Source organism: Biomphalaria glabrata, chromosome 17 (genome assembly GCF_947242115.1).
Source record: "Biomphalaria glabrata chromosome 17, xgBioGlab47.1, whole genome shotgun sequence".
Taxonomy (NCBI): Eukaryota; Metazoa; Mollusca; class Gastropoda; family Planorbidae; genus Biomphalaria; species Biomphalaria glabrata.
In genome coordinates, this window is record NC_074727.1 from 25,577,123 (window position 1) to 25,595,767 (window position 18,645).

The 18,645-nt window shown below is 38.3% G+C and overlaps 1 protein-coding gene across 8 annotated transcripts in view; it reads left to right on the forward strand.

Annotated features, from left to right (window-relative positions):
- The first annotated feature begins 5,429 nt into the window (after positions 1-5,429).
- The window catches only part of LOC106071710 (nmrA-like family domain-containing protein 1), a 32,333-nt gene continuing 19,117 nt past the window's right edge, over positions 5,430-18,645 (forward strand). For all 8 annotated transcript variants that reach the window (XM_056015624.1, XM_056015621.1, XM_056015628.1 and 5 more), the window contains exons 1-3: positions 5,430-5,566; positions 8,375-8,562; positions 11,005-11,132. In XM_056015624.1, coding sequence (XP_055871599.1) covers positions 5,544-5,566; positions 8,375-8,562; positions 11,005-11,132 — 339 coding nt within the window. In that variant the 5' untranslated portion in view covers positions 5,430-5,543. The remainder of the gene's footprint in view (positions 5,567-8,374; positions 8,563-11,004; positions 11,133-18,645) is intronic.

Here is an 18,645-nt window from a genome sequence, read left to right on the forward strand (position 1 = left end):
AAACGTCGCTACATGCGAGAGAAGTTTTTCCAAACTTAAATCAAGAATTACTTGCGATCAACGATGACAAAATTACGACTCACTAATTTGTCCATTTTGTCCATTAAACAAGAGCTGGTGGAAAAAATTGAAAAAATTATTGATACTTTTGCCAGCAAGAAAGCGCGTAAAATTCATTTGTAGTATGTTTATTTAAAAGCGATTTTTTTGAATTAACAATATTTGATTAATGAATACATATTATTTTGAACAAAAAAGTAAGGTTTTGCAATGTTATTGATTAGTTGTTTTGTTTTTTTTTTGGGGGGGGGGGGGGGGCATCAAGATGAGGTACCGCACCAGGCACCATATACTCTAGCTACGCCACTGGTTCAAACCCTGCCCGCTCCAATCCCCCGTCGTCCTGCGGGAGGTTTGGACTAGGAAGTAAAGTATCTTCAACTCTGAAGGAACATCCGAAACATGTAAAACAAACAAACATTTTACATCACAATACGACATCGACTTCTACAACATACAACACATGTCGTATTCCACAATACGACATCGACTCCTACAACATCGGTCTGGTCCAGCACCTAGCCGTGTTTGAGTCGTCTCCCCCTTATCTCAAACTGTTTCTGACTTTATAGTCCTTAAGCTATGTCTAATTTATTCTCTAATTATTGTCTTGTCACCCGGACTCTGCTAGTACCACATTTTTCCTTCATAAATCTAAAGATCCGCGATGTGTCCTGTCGGTATCACTGACCGTGGTATTTTGAGCCCTATTGTTTGCAAGTTTATTGTTCCTCTCGAGTCTTCGTAGTGTTGGTGACAACTAATGTCTCTGTCTGGGTGTCTATACATCACTGTCATAGTCTGCTCCAGGTCCAGCACGTGAGAGATCGTACTATATTATTTGGATCAACAACAAAATCCAAACAAAATAATCACACAGCTGTGACAGGCCTGTTTGTAACTTTACTAATTCTTAAAAGCTCTAAACAAATAAATTCTAAAGTAGGAGGAGAAATGAAGTGAACCAATTAGATTCTACTCTAAATTTTGTTTCATTTGTTAGGATTCAAGCATATATTATAGTCCCGAATTTATTTATACAATAGAAAAATATCAGATTGAGTAAAAAGGTTGGGAAAAGGCGACTAAGAAAAAAATATTTGGGTTCAGAACTCATCTCAATTGTTACTCTTATACTAAAAATTTCGTATGAATTCGAAATTTTCCAAAATAAAGTCTTTCTTAAAATAATTATGTAAATCATGTGCAATTACATAAACTCTGTCGACATATTGACTATTCTGTTTTAAAACGTCATGTTTTCATCTGGAAAGGGGAGGGACTGGTAGAGTGAAAACGATTAATCCTCTCTACTTTTTTTTTATAATTTTTGCTCATGATTGTACTTGGCATTAAAGAATAGGGGGTGGGGCGATTCGATATAAGAATTTAATTTATAGCATATATAAATAATATTAGTGACATTTTTTTTAATTTTGTAATTTCTGAACTAAAATACAAAAAGAAAAAGTATTGGTTAAAAAACTCACCAGTCAACCTTAGGGGTTGGTGATGGACGGAAGCAATGAGCGGAGAATCATCTCTACCTCCCTCTCCCCTGAATCCTGTGATGTCTATATTATATAATGACTCAGGAGTCTTTTTTTTTCCACACATTATCATGATTGTCATTTTTCCCCATTTCGTCAGATTTTTTTTTAGTTAGAATCGTTATAGTTGCTATTTATTATAACGTCACCGATAGCCCATAGCCTAAAGATAAAATATACATTAACATTTTAAAATTATTTTTAAAATTAAGGTCGCTAATTAAAGAGTGCCTTATTTTCCGGTGCCTAATTTTCCGCCTTGTCAAAAAGTACCTAATTATCCGGTGCCTAAATTTCCAGGTGCCTAAATTTCCGGGTGCCTAAATATCCGATGCCTAAATATCGGGTGCCTAAATTTCCAGACACCGCTTGGTAAAACCGTGTACCGTGGCCACTACATAGCAGTCGCAACGCAAACCTGTGTGTCGTCATTGCTAGTGCGTCAAGTACTGAAGTCATGGACGCAAATCTACTACGTCGCATAGGACGCACATGTGTGTTACTTAAATCACGACTAGATAGCGAGGTTTTCCGAAATATTCGTCTACGTGGCATCGGACGTAAACTGCCGACAGTTCGTGGGGCTGGGCGTCTTATTCGCCTATGGTATAACCTATCGCAATTCAACTCAACGGATACATGTCACACAATTTCCAGGACTCTTAACTGTGTTGTTTACCCCCCAACCCCTGTCATTTCTTCTACGACAGAGTTCAGCAGTTCCCTACAAAACTGTGTTGTTAACTCCTCACAAGAGAGAGGTTAGATGTTCTCATCAAAAAACCTATAATTTGTGATATTACTCCTTCGGTGTAAGATTGGCACTCGGAATGGCACTCGGAATGGCACTCGGAATGCTCGGAACAACGTCTCAAAAGTCGAAAACAGATTCTCTTTTGATCACGAACTGCCAGGTTCCTTATGTCCATGTAGTGCCAGGTTCCTTATGTCCATGTAGTGCCAGGTTCCTTATGTCCACGTAGTGCCAGGTTCCTTATGTCCACGTAGTGCGGAATCTTGGAGTTTTCTTCGACTCAACACTATCTTTCGACCCACACATAAGTCAGCTCTGCAAGGGTCTTTATCTGCAGCTGCGCAGATTAGGCCAGATCCGACCATATTTAACAACGGAGTCAACAAAAAAGCTAGCTGTGGCATTCCTACTCTCCCGCCTTGACTACTGCAACGCCGTGCTAGCAGGTATACCCGATGACAAAATAGCCAAACTGCAACGTATACAGAACAATGCGGCACGAATAGTCCTTAGAAAAACAAGACGAGATTCTGCTACTACGCTCTTGCGCACGGTCCATTGGCTTCCCGAGAAAGAGAGAATCGATTACAAGGTCGCCACACTTTGTCATCTGTGTGTATATAACAATGAATACCCCGTCAAAATAGCGCGAACAAAATAGCGCAGAAAAAAATATATTTTAGCCATTTTGAAAGAAATACTTTAGATATCGTAAATTATGAATATAGCCAAAATTTGTTTTTTCTTTTAATGTTATCATAATTTTTCAGTCATTTTGCACGAAACACTTGAGATATCTTAAAACATAAATAAGCAAAAATCATAATAAGGTACAATGAATAATTTCAAAATATAGCATTTATTTACATTATATAAATTTTCTTTGAAAAGACGCAAAGATATTTGTCAAATTTACACACACACACACACAGTTTCACAAAGTTAAATTGTAGGAAATGTCATTGCCTATTTCCGTACATTGGCAATATAGCTTCAAGTCGTCTGTTAAGTTAGATGTACTTTGTCTTGCTTGCAGCTTTACTTCGTTCTCCAGCATTGTACCTTAGAATCTTGTTCTCAGTGTTCTCCTGTTCTCCGAGGAAGTGAGAGATTAACTTGTACACATTAGGGTGATGACCGTCAATAGACAGTTGAAATGCATGGTGCCATCCTCTCCACTGAATTGTTTGTTCGTGGTAGATTGTCTTGCACACGATCTCTAACATTCCATAAGGCTATCGGAAATCTTGGAGTCACTCTGCGGTTTCATCTCTGGCGACCAATATAGTTGTCCTCCCAATAGTCATACAAATTCCCTACAACATCTGGCCAAGCTTCATTTAATTCTTCAAAGGCAGTATTTACATCGGCAGGTGGAACAAATGAAAGGGCTAACAGCATCTTGACATCGGCAGGTAGAACAAATGAAAGGGCTAACAGCATCTTGACATCGGCAGGTAGAACAAATGAAAGGGCTAACAGCATCTTGACATCGGCAGGTGGAACAAATGAAAGGGCTAACAGCATCTTGACATCGGCAGGTGGAACAAATGAAAGGGCTAACAGCATCTTGACATCGGCAGGTAGAACAAATGAAAGGGCTAACAGCATCTTGACATCGGCAGGTGGAACAAATGAAAGGGCTAACAGCATCTTGACATCGGCAGGTGGAACAAATGAAAGGGCTAACAGCATCTTGACATCGGCAGGTGGAACAAATGAAAGGGCTAACAGCATCTTGACATCGGCAGGTGGAACAAATGAAAGGGCTAACAGCATCTTGACATCGGCAGGTGGAACAAATGAAAGGGCTAACAGCATCTTGACATCGGCAGGTGGAACAAATGAAAGAGCTAACAGCATCTTGACAAACATGCATATCTGTTTAAGACAAAACAACTGAATTTTTCATGGAAAAAAATATACCATAACGAGAAGAAGGCACTGTTTCTATTCTAATCTCATGAAGGGTGTGCTTCGGAGAGACGGGAAGTTGTTTCAGGCCAACAATTCAAATGGAAACCCCTTTGGCTACGCTCATAGAATTTTTAGTGTGTAATTTTCTTTTTTTATATTGAAGAGGGGGTTTATCGTAAATTTTGGAAGTGGGTTAAAAATCAAAATCTCGTGAAATTTGAGGGATTGTCGTTTGCATTTTTTTTTTTGTTTTGCTATAGAAGAGGGGAATTTGACTGCGAAAACCCCTGGTAGGGGGGTTTTAAACTCAAAAACCCCTGGTAGGGGGTTTTAAACTCAAAACCTCCTTTGCTGAGCTAGGGCAAGTGATAGTTTAGTATTAAAATCTCACCTAAAATAAACAAAATCAAAGCAAAAAATCTGTCGGGGGGGGGGGGGGGGGTTTGAACCCCAACCCCCCCCCCGGCTACGCCCATGATATCTGTGCATTATAAATAATTTGCTTTCTTGACAGCATGTAAAAATTCAAGCCACGTAAGAAAGCTTTTGTGGATTGACACTAGCTTTTATAATGCTTCCATCACGTCTTTGTTGATTCCTGGAGAGGCATCTATTTTGTTTAGTCTACAGTACCATATATTGCAATAACGGTGGTACGCCTCCAGGCGCTAGTCAGACAACTATTTGCCCTTGGTTCTTCTTTTCCTCCATACATGCTAGAGCAGGGTTTCTCAAACTGGGACGTCCCCCTCCTTAGGTAGGGGATGTGCGAGGCCGCACAGCGGTTTGAGTTTAGGACAGTGAAAACTTGATTCATCCTGTTTCGGATGCTCAAGAGAACGGTATAAATTGTAAAAGGTGTTACAACTAGGTCGACTTTTAATTAAATCCTTTTTTTATTAACATTGGTAATAATGTCATTTTTAATTGATTAATGTTGAAATAATAAATAGTACTATAGAGTTTTTGTTCATTTAAAAATAAATTGAACGCCTTAGCAACCCTCGCTGATAGAAATGCTAAAAGATATAGGGCCTACAGTTCTAGACATCGAGTGAAATAGTCGGTTACATTTTAAAGTCATCACGGGTGGCTCGCTGCACCGCAGTGCAATTATTAATCATTGCCTTGATAGTTTTAGTGCGCGCACCGTGGTTCAATGCTTTTGAACCGGAAGTGACAGCTGCTTCGGAAAAGACAAGAAAAAAAAAGTCGGCTTTCACGGGTTAAATATTCGGCAAAACTCCACCTAGATCTAAGTAATGTGTTGGCGACCGACTTGCTGGTAGGGTTAGGACATTGAAATATACACACAAGGGCTTAGGGAAGAGAGGCGAAAGTTTATTTTTAAAAGTCTTGTATCTTATAAGGTTTGGGAGACTTATAGAATCTGTTGAGTCGGGTCTAGTCTACCCTAGATCTACATCTATTCTAATCAATAAATCAAGATCAATCTAGATCTATCTTAGTATCTAGATCTAGTTTCTATTTTCAATCTTGTATCTATCTAGATCTAGAAATTGACTTGTTTAGTATAGATGAGTAGTTTAGTTTAGATATACTTACTCAAACTTAGATCTAAATCTAGGCCTACATCAGAAAATGAGAATTTTTCTATGTTTATAACTAGATCTAGATCTAGATAGATCTCGAGTCTAGACCTAGATGTAGATTTCATATTGGATTTTTTAAACAAAATGTGAAATAGACTCGAATCTAGATCTAGATCTAGGTCATAGAGCTGTTAAAATTAATGTCATAACTGTAAATGATGTATACTTTGAAGATCGATGTCACCCGATCGACATCAACCCCACACAATGAACAATAAAAATAATAGGCCTACAAGTAGCAGATAATTTGCCTACATATATTCATATATTAAATAATTGATTTGAAAAATAATTTTAGGCCTACAATGAGCATATAATTGCACATGTTGAATGATTGATTTAAAAAATGGTGTGCCTAATAAAATAACTAAATTATGCAAGAGGCGTCTGCAACAAGATCGTCTCAAAACGTTCAATCAAACGGGTAATTTTTTGAACTGTAGGCCTACTATATGGTTCAGTTGACATCTTAATGCGAATAAAGCCCCTTACAAAACGTCAATTAAGCCCACTTCAAACGTACATGCACTACCGGTAGACTGCCAGGAACGTCTCTAACACTTCATTATCGGCCCGTGCCACACATTCTTAATTGAACTGTATTTGACTTGCACTTCCTAAGCTCGGGTTGTTGCTAGACATTTTAAAGTCCAGTTTTGGCCTATATGTAAATAATGAATGCCAGGAATGAGGACACAGGACAGTAACATAGTGGTGTTAAAATAGAAAATTCAAGCTCTAGATCTACAAACTGAGCTTGGAAGAATGTCAGCTGACGCCTTATCTTAGCTCGTAGGCCTAGACGCAATATCTTAGCTCGTAGGCATAGACGCCTTATCTTAGCTCGTAGGCCTAGACGCCTTATCTTAGCTCGTAGGCATAGACGCCTTATCTTAGCTCGTAGGCATAGACGCCTTAACTTAGCTCGTTAGGCCTAGACTCCTTATCTTAGCTCGTAGGCCTACATCGAAATTTAGGCCTGGATTTAGATTAGATAAGCTGAGCAACGGGGCCCTCGTAAACACAAGGCAATTTATTTTCATTAGCTCTTTATTCAAAATGATTGAAAATATCATTAGAACCATTCCCCCCTGTCCCACACGAAAAAAAAAAAAGAAAAACATGTGAGGCCCTAAGCCTCTAGGTCAACCTTATTAGTTCCTCGAACCCCTAATACACTTTTTCACATGGAGACGATCCTCATCCATAAATCTCCGTTAATAAGTCTAGGTAAAAGTGATTCAGCTAATGTTATGAAATCGTTATCAAAATGTAGATCACTGATGTTAATTCCATTGCTAGAGACTGATCATAACAAAAGCTTTTATTAGTGTAAAATAAATATATGCTTCAATTACAAAGTTATTGCGAAGGTTGAAGTGGTTTTTATTTCAATAGATTAGGAATTCACAACTTCTACATCAAGTTTATTTATGTATTCAGGCTTGATAACGAACAGGCAGAAAAAAAACAAGTTTCACAAATAGAACGACTGCAAACAATTGACCCAGAATTGTGTAATTGACATTGAAGAGAAATCATATTTAGCTGTCTTGCTATTAATGTAATGCTTGTAGCAGTATCTTTGTTGCTAATATATATCGATGAATTATGTCTGTACCAGACACTTAAATCCAACAGCGTATGTGCAGACACCGCAAATATTTTTTGACGAGGTCTTTTACTTTTCCAAAAAATTAACTTTATCAATTACATCAGTGCTGCAGAGGTCATTTAAAAAATTTGCATATAAACCAATCTTTATAATCGCTATTATGTATATATCTCAAGAAAATCATTGATTGTGAACAATTGTCTGTGGATTTATCAATCTGGATGCTAAATGTTGGAAATGGATAAAATATATTTCCTAAATTACCTGATTGATAATTTCAGCATACATGTCATTTTTTTTTACTGTGAACAGTGTCATTAGATAATGAAATCGCACTAAATTTAGTAAGGAATTCGGCTCCAATTATAACTCGGGCAATTTCTTTGGCACTTGGCAATATTAACTCATTGGCAATGGTGTGAGGTTTCATAGCAATTCCGAGAGCCACCAAAGGAAAAGCTTCAAGGGCTGATATGTTTCAATTATACTACTGACCAACTGAGTAAAGTCTGAATTTCTTAACTCCATCAGCCTTCAAAACAATAATACTGGATGTCTTTATCCGCAAAGTACGGAGGTTTGTTCGGCCTCATACATATGGCAGAGAGAACTCCACTTTTTAGTTGTTTATTTTTGGCTGATGCTTGACGATCGTTTTATAATTTGTGTAATAGTAATGTAATCCAAGTAATGTACCTATAGTTCACAATTAGAAATGTATATGCATACCAAGCATGGTACAAATATACGTTAAAAGCGTTAAAAAAAACTTCCGATGAAAAATAGTGAAAGGGTCGCAACCCACAGGCTGAGAACCCCTGCTCTAGGTGAATGTCATAGATTATTATAATCGTTACGTTGCCAGGGTTAGAAGAGCCAGTGCAGGGTCAAAGTTGGACGTGGAAGATGACGTCACAAACATCCTGATCTTTGGCGTTACCGGAATGACAGGGGGCGCTGTGGCAGAGGCGGCTTTAGGCTGTGCCTGGTTTCGTGTCACGGGATTTACCCGAATGCTCCAGGGTGAGGCCTATGATGAACTGGTTTCAAAAGGTTAGTAAATTTTCTAGAAAAGAGTTGAGACAATTTAAAAGTGCATATAATATACTTAAGTTTATCATAAAAGAAGAAAAAGATTTATACAAGATGCAGGTGTACCAACAGTGGGGAAAATAATAGTATAGGCCTACTTAGGTTTAATGTTTTAAAAGCTAAAGTTAATCAGGCTGACGTTTGTTGAGATATGAAAGTTTCTGGGTTTTGGTTTTATTGTTTTATATGTTCCTATGGAACCCTGGTAAAATGTAGTTGTTTCAGAGTCACAGAGGTATGAATAGCAATACCGTTGCAGACTCCACTGAGGGCTAACATAGTAGCGTGTGCATTTTCATCAAGCTTTATCAACGATCCATAGGATAAAAATAGAATTATGATTCGAGTGCTGCCGCTAAGTCTAGGATCACATGAAGCGCCCTGACCAAGCATCTTCGTGCTGACGGATACGCAGTCCTGAATAAGCAACAGTACAGAATTGGGCCATTTTCATGTGGTTCGTATTCTGCACGGTTCAGGCCAACCTCGAATCACGCTGCCCGCGCATGCGTGACTGATATGCTTTCGATTGTCACAGGCAAGCTGAATTCCGTTATCACTGACCTAAGAAGCAAAATACGAATCCACATGCTCTTGACCTGTATGGTGACATACAATTACAGGAAATAGCGTAAGGTACATCCATTGGGTTTCTGTCCAGGGCCTTTGCAAGAGAGGTTTTAATACTCTCAAGAAGCCCTAATGATGATGGTGGTAATGATAATGAGCTTATTTAAAGAATAAAGCTTGGAGCTTGGAGACGAGTGCTAAACCTTTTAGCTACCAAAGAATGGGATTTTAATCTCAAGATGAGTACTGTTGAAAATGTGATATTTGATGCCTTGCTAACCATAGGTCACCTAGTTGGCGAATTCATCAATAATCGTTTTTATTTCATTACATTTTTTATTTTGTCTCAACCTAGTGCTTAGTGCTCTGTATACGTTTTGACAATAGAATTTCATAAGTTCATTATTACAATCAGGCAAGGTGTCCTGTTTCTTGGACTTCAATTTGTCTTTTTTTTTTCAAAGCTTATATCAACTTGCTCTGTCTGGTAAAAGTTTGTACACGTATTTTCTCCTAGACCCAATCTCGGATCAAGTTGAAATTTCGCACACTTATTTCTTGTACCTGACTAAACAGAATGAATAAAACAAATAATCAATCAGTTAGTTTATTACTGGTAATTAATTATTTTATTTGTTTTCGAACAAGGAAAAGAAGTTGTACTTGAAAGATGTGGTGGTATAAATTGAATTAGTTCCCTCTACACTTTGAGTAGTGAATTATGTCGTCGCTTAAAAGCCTGAAATTAACAATAGATAGCTTTAAAACCTTCTATTTTCATAAGCACTTAGCTGGCACAGTGGTGAATGTATTGGCTTCATGTCGTACAATTTTTTTTAAAATGCATTTAAAAACGATCGATGTAGCATTTACACTGATACCCCCTTCATTCTCTCTCATCCTCTTTCCCAACTGGTCCGGACAAGGGATAGGATCATAGTGCATTAAGAAAACTTAAAGCATGAAATTGTGCTAAACAAAAAAAAATCGATAACAAGGTTACAAAGACAGTTTGTGTGGAAACACAAACTCAAAATCGGCCCCCGAAGTGGTCCACCTAGAGTCTTTACCAGGATTCGAACACGGGACTTCCGGTTCCAAATGCTTTACCCTCAGCCACAGTATCTCCATTTATTCATTTAGCGCACACTTATATTTTTTGAAATAATAATTATAAACCTTATCCATACATTCAAAATTAATAACATTACGGTACAATGCCTTTTTTTTTAATCACTCGTAGGATTGTCGTTTACCATATTGAATGGCACCCCAAAATGACAATTTTTGTCTATATATTTCAGGAGATTTGTATGAATTTTCTAAAGATTTTAATAATTTGCGGAGATTTCCAGGACTTATTCGTATATTTTGCAATTTCAGGAGATTTCCAGGAGCTCCTGGTAAATCGACAGGGAAATCTGTTATAATTTATAAAATGGTTTAATTTAATAATTTATACACCTAGAATTAGCGCGTGTCCTATGAAAGTGCGTCCCACTGCGGTCGAATAGGCTGCAGTGGTCTAAGACCGGCCATGCAAAATAGCGGCGTATTGTACGCCGCTGATCGACTAGTTTTTATTTTTTTATTTTCCTTGTTAAACATGTGTCTGTGTGTGTCTGTGACACTGTGTCATTGTTTTGATTGTAGGGGTGTCGGTGTTCACTGGTGACATGAACATTCCTTGTTAGACATGTGTCTGTGTGTGTCTGTGACACTGTGTCATTGTTTTGATTGTAGGGGTGTCGGTGTTCACTGGTGACATGAACATTCCTTGTTAGACATGTGTCTGTGTGTGTCTGCGACACTGTGTCATTGTTTTGATTGTAGGGGTGTCGGTGTTCACTGGTGACATGAACAAGCCGTACACAATCAAGGAAGCAATGGACAACATAGACACAGTGTTTCTCACTACTACCTACTGGGAGACAATGAATGCAGAAACAGAATATCAACAGGTAGTTACATGATAGGTAGAAACAGAATATCAACAGGTAGTTACTTACATGATAGGTAGAAACAGAATATCAACAGGTAGTTAGTTAAAAGATAGGTAGAAACAGAATATCAACAGGTAGTTAGTTACATGATAGGTAGAAACAGTTCCGCCAGGCTCAGTAATTGAGCCACACGTGAAGGCCAGGAGTTGGACTGGTTGTCAGAGGCTATTTGAGACGCTTGCCATTGGAAGCACTTTATAGGTAATGATGGGCTTAAGACAATTACCACTTCCAGCGTTAACAACCTTGCGGAACCACAGACAGGAGAAGGGGCAAAGGCGAGCAACTGGCGCCTAAACCATCAAGCTTAGGGCAGGAGGGGCTCGTTAGCTATGGTTGGCTACCCATCTAGGAGAAGGAAAACTCTGAATCCAAACCTCCGCTGCCCTGCGGCTATACCCAAACACGGGAAAGGCTTCGGGAGACAACCCTGAGGAAAAATTAGGAGCTGGTGACCCTTAGGCAGACTGTGGCACACCGTGCTACAGCCTGGCAGATCCTGCGGCGCTACTGATCCCAAACTGTATTGGATACTCCGTTCCTTTGGTCACATCAGCTGCGCGGAGAGGGGGGAACTGCTGTGTGGGCGACATCGTTCCGACCATAAACAATGCCCAGGCTTTCATCTCACTTAGTTCTGAGATGAACCATAGTCGTTCTACGACTGAAGGAGGCCAATGAGGTAGAAACAGAATATTAACAGGTAGTTATATAGCTCCTCCTTCGTGATCGAAGATGAGCACATTTCTCATTTCCTATGGACTCGAAAATGACTAAAGTCTAATACCCGCTTTAAAAAGGCGGCCGCATACGTGGCATGGGTGGGTTTGGTCAGTAACAGATAGGCCTGCTTCTTCTCTCAGCTTTTTGTTGGTTCAGCGCTCTTTCACCCTGGCTACTCTTCTTAAGACTCCGAAACAGCTTCACGCCATGAGGAGCGATCGAGAACTAGTGCTTCCCAGCCACGAAGAAGCTCTTGAGAGTGTCTTTATAGCGCTTGTATTGACCTCCATGGGAGCGCTTTCCTGCCCAGAAGTCGTTTTGGAAGGCAATTGTCTGGCATACGGACTACATGTCTCGCCCATCGAAGTTGCATCTGATGCATATAAGAGTGACGGGAGAACTACAGCACTGTAGACTTTCAGTTTTGTGGATCCTCTCCATTTCCACACTTGTCCTTGAAGTCTGCCAAAAGCAGCACTGGCACGTGCAACATGGAAGTCTAACTCATCACCTAGGTTGGCGTTTGCTGATATGGTACTTCCCAGATAGACACACTTTTTGAAGTTTGCTAATTTCTGGCCATCTATGAAAATATCAACAGGTGGGATGCTTGTTAAAAGTTAAATGCCAAAAAAGTATATTAGAGTTCTTGTAAATTTAATCTCACTTTCCTTTTAAATAAAGTATTTAATATTTTAGTTTTAAAAAGTGTTTCGTCATGATAGGTAGAAACAGAATATCAACACAGGAAATATCCCATTTTTTGATGTAACACCCTTTAATGTTTTAGCTTCTTGGTTCAAGTGGCCGAATGCAAGATGTTCATGTAAGCAGCTAATTCTGGTGGGTGAGAATCGCCATGTTCTAATTCATGAGTGTGAGGGAGAAGTACGCTGGAATAAGAAGGGGAAAAAAAGGAGATATATACATTACTTCTACCAAGTTTAGCTATATTCTAGAGAGCATTCTATGTAAAGCATATTTGCGTAAACCTTCAACTTTGTGGAAACAAATGAGTTCATTGTTTCTTAGAATTATTAATAATTATCGCTATTATATAGCGCTAATTTCATACTTATAGCATGCTCAGAGCGATGTGGTCCAATCTCATTTTAGGCGCTCAGTAAACACAACTCTGCCCGAGTCGGGTGTTGAGCCTCGAGCCCCCTTCATAGGTAGTGTAACAACATGCAGATGGTACGATGTGTTGTTATGCCGGGGATTTTTCTTGAATTCAATAGTTAACAAAAATGACGATCTAGAATCACAATTGACGATTCTTTGATAAAACAAAACTCTGGAACTTTATTTAAATACAACGTAAGTACAGTTTATGTACAAATTACAAATCAATGAGCATGAAAACATATTACAAAGGCTTTTCAAACAGAGCTCTTAGAAACGTGACTGTCTACTAACCAATTATTTTATCGACTGGCGTTACTTTCGTACTCTCGCCAATTCTCTGGCGCTAACTCTTTTAAAAAAAATGTCTTTGTTTAATTTCAAATTAACCAATAGATTTCAAACTTCATAATCACGTCCCTTGGGTAAATCCTGACGTGCTGTCAAGTGTCTAAATTTGAGGGGTAAATCCCGAGGCTCATGTCGAGGGCTTATATTTCTTTCAAATGTGAAATGTACACACAATTCTATAATGTAATCTGTGACATATTACCCCCCCCCTTCCATTTAGCATTTGTATGGTAATAGAAATGCTCATATGTATTAAAATTATACACAAAATACCATACATGAAATTATAGAAAAATGGTTGAGGCAACATATGACAAAATAAAGTCAACTTGGAGATAACAACAATAATAAAAAAAAAAATGTAAATGCAGTGAATAAAATTATTGATGACTTTGAACACCTGTCTCACTATTCAAGTGGTTATGAAAATGAGACAATGCTTGTCATGAACAATATCAAAAGTTGTACAAAGCATAATACTTGGATAAATTAAATCTTGAATTGAATAGGTTACTTCTCTTCATGGTGCCTTATGATGAAATTAAAATATGACAATACAAAACTGATATACTACACCTGTGGATGAAAAATATGTACACAATTATGTAAAGAATTAAATACATCTGGAAAGTGTGTCAGCGAAGACATTCTCACGTCCAGGAATTGTCTTGACCTCAAATTGGTAGTCTGTGACTCCAACGAGTTAAACGACTGTTCGCTAACTTCTTTGAGTTCAGAAATGCTAGTGGTGCATGATCAGTTAGGAGTATGAAATGAGCACCTAGTAGATATCTGGAGAACTTGGCTATGGCCCATACAATGGCTAGACATTCCCGTTCGATGGTTGAGTATCTGGTTTCAGCTGGTGACAACTTCCTGCTGATGAAAAATACTGGGTGCAAAGTCTCTTGGCATTCCTGTGAAGTGTCTTGGTATTTCTGCATTAGGCATGCACCTATGGCTGAAGATGAAGCATCTGTGGCGAGGTAAAATTGCTTCTCTGGATTCGGAAGTTTGAGAATAGTGTCTCTTGAGAATTCAGCTTTAATGTTCTCAATAGTGGTATGTAACTTTGTAGACCATGGAATCTTCGTTGGTTGTCCTTTCTTAGTGAGTTCAATCAATGGAGCTATGAGTGCTGTGTAACCTGGTATGAAATGTCTGTAGAAATTACACAGACCCAAAATACTTCTCACTTGCTTTTTACTGGTGGGGACTTTGATGTCTAGTATGCGTTGAATAATGTTCTCTTGAGGTCTCAGCGAATTGTAGCTGACTTTATAACCCAGGAAGGATATTTCTGACATGGCTAGTTCTACCTTACTAGGCTTTATGGTAAAACCATGTTGTTTCAGTATGCTGAAAACTTCTTGTAGTCCTTTGATATGTTCGTTCCATGTCTTATGGAATATGCAAATGTCATCTATATATGACACTGTGTCAGAGCGATTGCCTAGTATGCTGTGAATGGCTCTATTAAAGGTGCTGCTGGCGTTGACTAGACCAAATGGCATGAAGTTGAAATGGAATAGTCCATAAGCTGTGGTGAATGCCGTAAACTGTTTGCATTCTTGTCTGACTGGTATTTGGTAATAACCTCTGGATAGGTCTATTTTGGTGAAGAACTTTGCCTCTGAAAATTTGGTCATAAGATCTTCAGGATTTGGCATAGGATATGAGTCGAGTTGGGTTATTTTATTCAACTGTCTGAAGTCGACACACATTCTTGGAGTTGTCGTTTGCTTTCGTTTGACAAGAACTATTGGTGCAGCATATGAAGAGTTGGAATGTTCAATGATTCCTTGCTCCAATAGTTGGTTAATTTCTTGTTTAAGAAAGTCTCTGTAGTGTACTGGTAATGGATAAGGTCTTGCTTTTGTAGGCTTGGAATCAGTAAGTATTATATTGTGTTCCGCAATTGACGTTTTGCCTGGAACATCTGTAAATATGTCTGAATTTTCTTTGAGAATGGTAGTCAGTTCTTTCTGCTTTTGCGGTGTCATTGAATTGAGTTTGATGTCTTGCCAAAATTCAGTTTGTTTGGTAGTTGTTTGTGGCATATTGATGTCGTCAAATTCAGACGTGTCATTTTCATCTTCTTCTGGTATGACTGCAAGACATGATATGGCTCTTTCATTTTGTTCTGGGCTTGTGGTACCTTCTTCAAAGTTCAACAATGGACATTTGGGAATTTGAGGTGGACTTATGACCGGTAGGGATGGGCTTGATGTAACTGGGGGTGTCCATGTTGAATGTTCTTGATTGTTGCTGGCTACTGGACTAGTAACTAGTTCTGTTGCATTCTGCATAACTTGAGTAACTGAGGTAGCCATGTGATTATTTTGGCTAACTTGTTCAGGTGCCAAATGTTCTTGTTGTCTGGACATGGATCTTGTCATTACTGCCAAACATTTTTGACCTTGCTCTATGGCATTTGTCCATTCAGTAAGTTCTTGAGGAGTGCATTCTTTAACTCCTTCTATGTTTCCAATGATTAGGTCCACTGGTAGATTGGGTGTTACTAATGCTTTTGTTTGACCGCTGAAGAATGGTGTAGTAACATAAATGATGGCTTCAGGTAACTTGCTGACAGTTCCGTTGAATGCAGTGGCTTGGACGTGGTTGCCTGTGAAACGGTTTGCGTGTACGAAGCGTTCATGTGCTAATGTGGACGTGCTTCCGGTGTCACGAAGAACTTCCACCTTCTTGTCTCCTACAAAGCCTGGATAAAATTTGAGACCATTGGACTTTGCAATGACTGTCATAGTTGAATGCTCATTGTAATAGCTTCTGTTATATGAGCTTCTGTTTGGCATATATTGTGGTCTGGAGTCCTGTGAATGACTTCTGTAGCGAGGTTTGTTGTTATCTGGTTTATTGTTTCCAGGTGCTTTGTTGAGATTGTATTGCTCTCTATTGCTGTATCTTTGAGTTGGTGATGTGGGTCTATCAAAATTTTGATTTTTGGAGACTGCCTGTTTTTTCCAACATTCATGAGTTTGGTGACCCTTTTTATGGCAAAATGAACATTCTGTGGTTCTGCTGCGGCATTGAGACGTGAAATGCCCTAGTTTATGACATTTGTTGCATTTGACTTTGTCATCTGACTTATATCTTGCATTTTTGTCTTGAGCAAAGCAGACAAAATTTTCTTCAACAGTTGGTTTGACTGACTTGTTTGGATAGGCTGCTTTATATTGTCTGATGATCTTGGTTAATGTCTGTATATCAGTAGGATTTCTCTCTATAATGTAGGATTGAATATCTTCTGAGTGAGCATGGGTGATGTTGTCGATAATAATATGTTGACGAAGAGCTTGGTAACTTTCTTCTATTTTTGCCATGGATACCCATCTATCAAACCACATTGACATATTAGCTACAAAAATTTGAGGATCATCATTTTGCTGTGGCCTTTCATTATAGAATTTCTTTCTATAGTTGGCTGAAGTTGCTCCGTATTGGCGCAGTAGAGCTTCCTTGATATCAGAGTAAGTGCTGCGTTCATTGATGGACAGTTGTGAGCAAATGTTGACAGCTTTGCCAGTCAAGAGGGTGAGGAGTGAGCTCGACCAATGTGCTTCAGGTAGACCGGATGTTGTAGCTATTTCTTCAAATCTTATGAGATACGAGTCCATATTGTCAATGTTTTCGTTGAAAGCCGATATTTTGTTCATTAGCCTGTATTTGTCAAACATATTTGAGTGACCTTGAATTGGAATGCTTTCTTTATTTTCATTCTTTTGTTTTTCGAATTCCATTTTTTCTTTTTCATGTTGCCTTTGTTTCTCGGCGTCTTGCCTTTGTTTCTCGGCGTCTTGCCTTTGTTTCTCGGCGTCTTGCCTTTGTTTCTCGGCGTCTTGCAATTTTTTTTCTTCTAATTGCATGCGTTTTTCTGATTCTTGCCTTTGTTTTTCGGCGTCTTGTAATTTTTTTTCTTCTAATTGCATGCGTTTTTCAGATTCTTGCCTTTGTTTTTCAGATTCTTGCTCTCGATATTCTTTTTCTTCTTGTTTCTCTGCCCACTGGTCTGGCTTTGGGATTTGCTTTTCTTTGGCTAATTCTATCAATTCGAAGAGTCGTTGTGTTCTAGAACTGGAAGCCATATTTAATTTTTTTGTTAGTTTCTTGTATTGGAGCAAAATGTTCAATATCTGGATTTTGGCTTTATCTCAGATATAATAATAATATAGATCTAGTGACAAAGTTCTTGAAGCCTCAATTTGCTAATAAATTCTTGACAGTAGACTTGTAGTTACTGGAGTCGTATGATTGAATATATAGATCTATTGAGCCAAGTACTTTTTACTGGTTTAACAGTTGGTTAAATCTGGTCTTCTGTTTACTTTGTGCCAGACAAATGATTATTTACTGGTCTTCTTTATAATGCCAGTTATTTGCTTTACTGGTCTTTTTTATAATGCCAGTTATTATGTATATTGGTCTTATTCCTTTTGCCAATTACATATAATAGTAGATTTCGTGAGTTAGACGTAACTCTAACGAAAATCTTTATAAAAGAATTATCGATAACCAACTGACCTGTTAAACACAGAAATTCTGTCCTCCGTTAAATAAGAATGAAGTTCCTTTGAAGAGTTTTAGAAATTGGTCCTAGATCTTGAATAAATTTCGTTAAAAGTTGTCCATGAACTTTTATTAGTCGGAGAGTGCCAGATGTAACAACATGCAGATGGTACGATGTGTTGTTATGCCGGGGATTTTTCTTGAATTCAATAGTTAACAAAAATGACGATCTAGAATCACAATTGACGATTCTTTGATAAAACAAAACTCTGGAACTTTATTTAAATACAACGTAAGTACAGTTTATGTACAAATTACAAATCAATGAGCATGAAAACATATTACAAAGGCTTTTCAAACAGAGCTCTTAGAAACGTGACTGTCTACTAACCAATTATTTTATCGACTGGCGTTACTTTCGTACTCTCGCCAATTCTCTGGCGCTAACTCTTTTAAAAAAAATGTCTTTGTTTAATTTCAAATGAACCAATAGATTTCAAACTTCATAATCACGTCCCTTGGGTAAATCCTGACGTGCTGTCAAGTGTCTAAATTTGAGGGGTAAATCCCGAGGCTCATGTCGAGGGCTTATATTTCTTTCAAATGTGAAATGTACACACAATTCTATAATGTAATCTGTGACAGGTAGCCAAGACAAGCCAAGTTAAAGCGTACTTAGCCTCTAGACCACGCTTCCCACTATTCATCCAAACTAGTTCCTGTATAAGTCAAATTAATTAACAAA